Source organism: Pelodiscus sinensis, chromosome 2 (genome assembly GCF_049634645.1).
Source record: "Pelodiscus sinensis isolate JC-2024 chromosome 2, ASM4963464v1, whole genome shotgun sequence".
NCBI lineage: Eukaryota > Metazoa > Chordata > Testudines > Trionychidae > Pelodiscus > Pelodiscus sinensis.
Genome location: NC_134712.1, coordinates 249,375,214 through 249,382,927, shown reverse-complemented (window position 1 = coordinate 249,382,927; position 7,714 = coordinate 249,375,214). Strand labels below are relative to the sequence as shown.

The window sequence follows — 7,714 nt, the reverse complement described above, 5'->3', positions numbered from 1 at the left end:
AAATAAAAATGTCCGCCGCTTTTTTCCGGCTTTTAAAAAAGCCGGAAAAGAGCGTCTACACTGGCCCCGATCCTCCGGAAAAAGCGCCCTTTTCCGGAGGCTCTTATTCCTACTTTGAATAAGAGCCTCCGGAAAAGGGCGCTTTTTCCAGAGGATCGGGGCCAGTGTAGACGCTCTTTTCCGGCTTTTTTAAAAGCCGGAAAAAAGCAGCGGACTTTTTTATTTAAATGCCGCGGGGGATATTTAAATCCCCCGCAGATTTCCCTACGACGACTGGTGAAATTTACATGCCCCTTCCGGAAAAGGGGCCAGTGTAGATGTAGCCTTAGACTTTATCTACCCAGAAAAGTTGTACAGCTTTAGCTAGATCAGAATATTTCACATGGTGCAATGTTCCTGGTGTGGATTCTGTTAGAACAGTATAGAAACGCTTATACCAGCATAGCATATTCCACCCATGTCTACACTAGAACCACTTACCTGTATAGGAATGCCAGTATACTATACAAACAAAGTAGCCTGGTCTATACTGAAAAATTATATCAGCAAAGCTATGTTTGCCCACCTGATGGACATCTCTATGGCAACATCATTCCAGTATAGATGCAGTTATGATGAGGAAAGAGAGATTCCACCAAGACAGATAATTATGCTCAGGCTAGGGTATTCACCTGGAGAGGGCAGGGTGGTGGGTTCTAGTCCCTCACACCCAGCGGGAGGCGAGATATAGAGCACCCTGAAAGCAAGGTGGTGGGGTGGATTCTGGCATGGCTGGGATTCCCTGAGGAGAGCAGGGTGGTGGGTTCTATTCCCTCATACCCACCCACCCAGGGAAAGGCGAGATGCAGTTATGATGAAGAAAGAGGGACTCCACCAACATAACTAATTCTGTTCCTACACCAACAGAAGTTCTGTCAACATAGCCTGTGTCTACATTACCATGGCTATGGTGGCACAGGAACATCAACAAAGCTCTACAAACATAGCCGCTGTAGTGTAACAATATCTCTGGTGTGGACGAAGCCATGCTAGCAATGCTGCGCTTTGTCCTGATATAGTAAAAGCATTCCCATTGGTGAAACAAGCTAGAGCTGTAAAAGCAAAGTGTTGTCTGTATGGCTATATCCACTCTCAGAGCTTCTCCTGGACCAGCTATGTTGGTTAGGGATTCCACCTCTCCAAAAACTGGCATAGCTAAGGTGGCAGATGTCTATAGCATAGACACAGCTTTCTGTACAGGAATCAGAATAAATTCAATGGGTATAGTGACCCTTCTATTCATATAACTTGCTTCCACCTTTTTAATGATATCAGTGAATATTGTATCTCTAGATAGTAACACTAATATACAGTGTGTGTAGACCAGGCCATATAGCACATGACTCAAATGTTAATAACCAATTTGCTGAAAGTGTGAACTACAAAAATGAGTGAGAAGAAGATAACTTTTTTCTCTAGCAAGGCTGCACTTTTGCAACTTGGTAAAGAACAAAGTCAGGGGGAGGAAAGAAAAGCCAATACCAAAGACATCTGGGAGCAGCTTCATTTGTCTGATCTTTGGAGAAACTGATGAGATGCAAAATGGATCGAACAATGTAACTCAAGAAGTGGACAGCATTACTGCTTGGTCCGAAAGCTTGGTTTGGCAGTGGAGGTTCTTTCTGTTTTTATGGATTGTGCATAAAAGAAAATGACAAAGAATTTAGGCAAATGGCATTTACATAATGGATGAAATATCTGAAGTGCCAGGTGAAATTCTTCCTGCCTGCAGGCAGCATGTCACTTGGCTTCACCGTGAACTGCAAAAGTGGCCAGGCGTTTTCACCCTGCTTTTCTTACTGGTCAGAGTAGGAAGGTGCTGCGTTTGCGGTTTTCCTTTATTTCAGTTCAGTCACAAGATGGGTTCTGTGCCATTCCAGTCAATAGCAGCCCCTTTCCACCTACGGACAGAAGAGATAATTTTATTCTAATAGGTTAATGTTCTACCTGGAGTGGTGTCTTCCCAAAGAGTGAATAACTGGTGTGGGCCCATTAATGACAGCCACTCGCTTCATGTATTGCACAGGAATCTACTTCTCTGAAACAACTGCTTCAAGTGGACTCCACCGGCAAAGAGGGCCTCAAATTGAATTGGCTGGAGACTGAGCCGTCTCTTACTTGATTTCTGACCTTAATATTCAAGTGTGTGACTTCAGAGGCACCTGAGGGAGTTAGGTTCCCAATTCTGAGTTAATTTCAATGGGATTTAGCGCTGTCCCCACCCTTGGACTCCCTTTCAAATCCTAGTTTACAGTCTAAATCCCAGGCTTCTTAATTTGTTTTCTGGGGATAATATTACTAATCTTATTTAAACTTTGTTACGGCCAAGTATCAGATAAAACAAAGGGGACCACACTTGAAACCCCCTTATCTTCCTCCTCTACTGTCATTAGAGGCACACACTTAGACCAAATAGTTGTTCCTGTTATATACTGCTTTTTGCCCTGACCTGTCCCCGCCCCTGGGGAACAAAAAACGATCTGACATATCATCTTTCCTGCAGTCTCTTACGGAGCTCTATAACGATTAACTCTAAGCAACTATTACTGCTCTAAACTCACAAATGCCACTAGGCAATTAGCACATTCCTAAATAGACAGGCCTCTGCAGAGGTGATTTCTGCTTGTAACCCTAAGTCTAAGAAAATATACAGGTTGCACCTCTAGAAACCGGAACTCTCTGATCAGGCAACATTGGATGTTCCAGGATCAGAGAGTCCCGGCACGCTGCTGGAGAATGGGGGTGAGGCAGGAGCTGGGCACTATGTGTGGGGTGGGGGAGGCAATGCGCGGCCAAGCTGGGCTGCAGGTGAGGAGTGGGAGCTCGGGCAGCTCAGCTGGGCTGGGGGGGAGGGAGGAGCCAGCGTGCGGCTCTGCTGGGCTGCAGGATCTAGGAGCCAGCATGCAGTTCAGCTGGGCTGTGGGGGGAGGAGGCTCAGCTGGAATGTGGGGAAGCCAGGAATCCCAGTGGTGGGGAGGCAGGACAGAGAGAGGCCAGCAGAAAGGGGGCCAGAAATGGCTTCCCACTCTGGCGACAGAGGCATGTCGATTAGACTACCCGGCATAGGAAAATGAAGTGGCGATTTAAATAATCGCTGCTTCATTTAAATTTAAATGGCTGCCGCGCTGACCGATCAGCTGTTTGTTGGCTCAGCGCGGTAGTTTGGACGCTCTACAGTCGACATCATTTGTCGACCTCCCAGGTATGCCTCATCCCAGGACAAACAGCTGATCGGCTCAGCACGGCAGCCATTTAAATTTAAATGAAGCGGTGATTATTTAAATCACCGCTTCATTTTCCTATGCCGGGTAGTCTAATCTACATGCCTCTGTTGCAAGAGGCATGTAGTCTAGACATACCCTAATGTATTCTTGCCACCAGCTACTTTGATTTGGCTTGAAGGTCTTATGGAGCATATTGGAATCACTGCAAAAAGTTCAGAAAGTGATTAATGGATTCTAAGGTCAGAAGCGACCATTATGTTAATCCAGTTTGACGTTCTGTTTATCACAGGCCATGCAACTTCCCCAAAATAATACTGGAGCAGATCCATTAGGGTGCGTCTACAGTGCACCCCTAGTTTGAAATAAGCTATGCAATTTGAGCTACTGAGTAGCTTATTTCAAGTGAATTTTGAAATAGCTTATTTCATACTTTGGCGCTGTCTACACAGTGCCGAATTTCAAAATAAACTGCTATTCCAAAATGTCGCTTAATCCTCATGGAAGGAGGTTTACAGGGACATCGGAATAGTGCACCTGTTATTTTGAAAGATTTTTAGAAAGAGCGGGCTTGTTCAAAAGACAAGGAATAGCTATTTTGGGATACCAGAAGTATCCCAAAATAGCACCACTGTGGAAACATAGCCTTAGAGAAATAGCCAAGCCTGATTTAAAAATTGTCAATGATGAAGAATTGACTATGACCCTCATTTTCTAATGTATTGCTGTACTAACATAGGAGCTATGTGCTTGATGTAACCCTTTTACTGCTGGTATAATTCCTTCTGAATAAACTTGCTATGCAGGTTTGAGTTAATTCTCTGATTTGAACTTTTTCACTGACAGCGAACAGTAACCTGCTTTGTGGGGACACTTTATGGATGCTGGAGAGACTAGTGTGTGTAAGGGAGTGTGTGGGGGGGGGAGGGGCAGGAAATGGGACTAGAGAGAGGGGCAGAAACAGCACCCAACTATCCAACACTGGTTATGTTACATTGACAATTTTTTTTTCCAATTAAGTCTTCAGCAAAAACACAAGTAGAAAAACATATTCTGTAGCAAAAGTCAGGGCAACTCGCATAACAACAGTGGTTTTCATTACTGATGTGCAGACCACTTCCCTCAAGCTATTTGTAGATGGAAAAAAATTCCTTTGTTGGTCACATCCCAAAAAAGCTTGGGTCAAATGGGACATCAGCATTTTTCTGGCCAGGAGTGCACACGTGGTGTTGAACTGTCAGGTGTGACACAAGTTCTTCGCTTACTGACAGAAGAGTTCTGGCGTAGAGCAAGGATGGGCAATAATTTTCTCAGGGTGGCCAGTTCATGAATTTTGGTACGTGGTCACCCATAAGAACAGGTAGGGCCTTGGGCAGAAGGGACTGGGGCTTACAGAGAGAAAGAGAGTGTATGTGTGAGAGAGAGACACTCTGTGAGACAAACTTTGTGACACAGATTGAGTGTGCAGCACAGAGACCATGTGAACTGACTGCTGCTGGGTAAGTTTCTGAGAGAAGCCATGCGCTGTCTCGCACTATCCTGAGAGAGCGAGAAAGAGAGTCAGAGCAGGAGCGCTAATATCTTAGGGTATGTCTACACTACAGCATTAATTCGAACTAACTTAATTCGAATTAGTTAATTCGAACTAAGCTATTTCGAACTAGTGCATCTAGACCTAAAAACTAGTTCGAATTAGCATTTTGCTAATTCGAACTAGCATGTCCACATTGAGTGGATCCTGAACCGAGGTTAAGGATGGCCGGAAGCAGTGCCGGCAGGGCATCAGATTAGGACTTAGAGTGTGGAGCTGCTGTCTCAGGCTAGCCGAGGGCTGTGCTTAAAGGGTCCCGACCCCCACCCCGGACAGACAGTTCTCAGGGGTTCCCCGCTTGCAAGCAGTCCTGGCTTGGAGTGTCCTGAGTGCCCACACTTGGTACATCACAGCACTCGGACATCAGCCCGGCTGCACTTGCCGCAGGCTGCCATCTGGGCAGGGTCAATCGGGGGGCTGCAGGAGAGCTTCCACCCCAAGGAGCCCACAGAGCCACCTCAGTCCTTCCCATTCGGGGCTGGTACCCCATTCCTCCATCACCTCCCTCAACTCCTCCTCCCTAGCCCCCCTTCCTGATGCACAAAATAAAGGACACGTGTGTTCAAAAACAGAAACTCTCTTTATTGAACAAAACTGGGGGAGACTGGGAAAAGGAGGTGGGAGGGGGAAGAGTGAGGGTGGGAGAGGGGAGGGCAACTAAAATGATCAGGGGTTTGGAACAGGTCCCATATGAAGAGAGGTTAAAGAGATTGTGACTTTTCAGCTTAGAAAAGAGGAGATGGAGGGGGGATATGATAGAGGTCTATAAAAGCATGAGTGGTGTGAAGAGGGTGCATAAAGAAAAGTTCTTCATTAGTTCCCAGAATAGAAGGACTAGAGGATACCAAATGAAATGAATGGGTAGCAGGCTTCAACTAATAAAAGAAAGTTCTTCTTCACAAAGCAAATAGTCAACCTGCAGAACTCCTTGCTGCAGGAGGCTGTGAAGGCTACAACTAGAACAGAGTTTAAAGAGAAGTTAGATAAAGTCATGGAGTTTGGGTCCATGGAGTGCTATTAGCCAGGGGGTAGAAATGGTGTCCCTGGCCTCTGTTTGTGGAAGGCTGGAGATGGATGGCACGAGACAAATGGCTTGGTCATTGTTTCGGTCCATCCCCTCCAGGGTCCCTAGTGTTGGCCGCTGTTGGCAGTCAGGCTACTGGGCTAGATGGACCTTTGGTCTGACCCAGTACGGACATTCTAAGCTCAGGGCTCAGGGTCGGGGGTCTCATTGGACCACCCTGATTTTCAAACCTGCTCCTGGGTGGCCAGGCTGGCAGCTCTCCTGCCCTAGACGGCCACTTTCCTGTGCCTAGTGCGGAGGTCATGGATGAGGTCCACGATCTCTGCACTAGACCAGGTGGGCGCCCGCCTCTTGCGGACCCGGGCAGGCTCCCGGGAGCCGCCAACCTAGTCCCGGGAAGAGGCGGAGGGCTGGGTGGGAGTGGGTGGCTGCCTCGAGCTGTGCCAGGTGCAGGGTCTGCTGGCTGGGTGCTGGCAGGCTTGCACCTGGCACGGGCACCGTAGCCAGTCCGTGCCCCTTTAAGGGCTCCGGGGCCGGGAGGGGGGCAATAGAGTTTACCTGGTGGCGCCCAGAGTGGCCACCAGGGCAAGCTGGGGAGGGCTAGCCTCCCACTAGTTTGAATTAAGTGGCTATACAGCCCTTAATTCGAACTGCTTAATTCGAACTAGGCGTTAGTCCTCGTAGAATGAGGTTTACCTAGTTCGAATTAAGCGCTCCACTAGTTCGAATTAAGTTCGAACTAGCGGTTTGTATGTGTAGTGCCTATCAAAGTTAATTCGAACTAACGTCTGTAGTGTAGACATACCCTTAGGAACAGGACACTGCCTCTGAAGACAGGCACTCCTCTGAGTTACTTATCGTCCTTGGACTGAAGCAGCTCGGCTGTGTGTCTCCCCCTCTCCTACCCTTGCTCTGCAGAGATGGGGACACCTCGACTTCAGCGCTCCCCTCCTCCCTCCTCTCTGCACAGCTAGCAAGAGAATTCCTGGGAGCAGCGTGGCTGCAGGAGGGAGCAAAGTGGGGGAAGGGGCAGCGGAACATGCTCTGCTAATCAGCTGGCAGGCCAGAGAGAAATGGTTGGCTGGCCAAATCTGGCCCTTGGGATGGATTTTGCCCACCTCCAACATAGAGATAGCAGTTCAAAGTCCCCTCCCCCACTACCCTGCTGCAATATACCTCAACTCTACCCAAGCATTTTTGCTTCTGATTCAATTATAACAAACAATGAATAGAAAATCTAACTCCTGCTATTCACATGAGGCCTCCTCCAAAGCCCATTGAAGTTAATAGGAGGATTTCCATTTTCTCCAATGGGAGCGATTTAACCCCTTGTGGAGTGTCTGTCTTGATAGAATAAAGTTCATAAAGCTGCTGCTGTAGTAATTATTTGGCTGTTTCATAATGTGTGAGTAACATGGGGCGAAAATGTATCTGCAGTGTGTCCTGAATAAGGTTCTAAGTACAGCCTTTTTGTCCCAATGGTGTGTGTCATTTCAAAAGACAACAGCTGTGCTCTGCTGAGCCCGGAAACTGCAGACTAAGGTAGACGCTAAGGGCTTATAAAATATATTGCTGAATTTAGATGATAAAGTAAGATCAAAGTTTTCTCCCCTCAGGCAGAGCCGACAGATGTTATTTTCACTGCTGCAGACAGCAAACAACTGAGGATGGGGGCTATGATATAAGCATGTTCTACTGAAGTCTGCACGGCATGGCCAAAACAACCCAAGGATGCGCATTCCAGGCATTTTCTGGTCAGAATTTAACAGCTTCCCCAGATGTCTGGAGCTGGGAGGCGCAACGGAAGGACATGGGGTGACTCTCACTCATTGGTGGAGA

The 7,714-nt window shown here is 47.3% G+C and overlaps 1 protein-coding gene across 3 annotated transcripts in view; it reads right to left on the bottom strand.

Annotated features, from left to right (window-relative positions):
* Positions 1-546: 546 nt before the first annotated feature.
* The window catches only part of MINDY4 (MINDY lysine 48 deubiquitinase 4), a 114,273-nt gene continuing 107,105 nt past the window's right edge, over positions 547-7,714 (bottom strand). For all 3 annotated transcript variants that reach the window (XM_006120581.4, XM_025183364.2, XM_006120582.4), the window contains one exon: positions 547-1,940. In XM_006120581.4, coding sequence (XP_006120643.2) covers positions 1,892-1,940 — 49 coding nt within the window. In that variant the 3' untranslated portion in view covers positions 547-1,891. The remainder of the gene's footprint in view (positions 1,941-7,714) is intronic.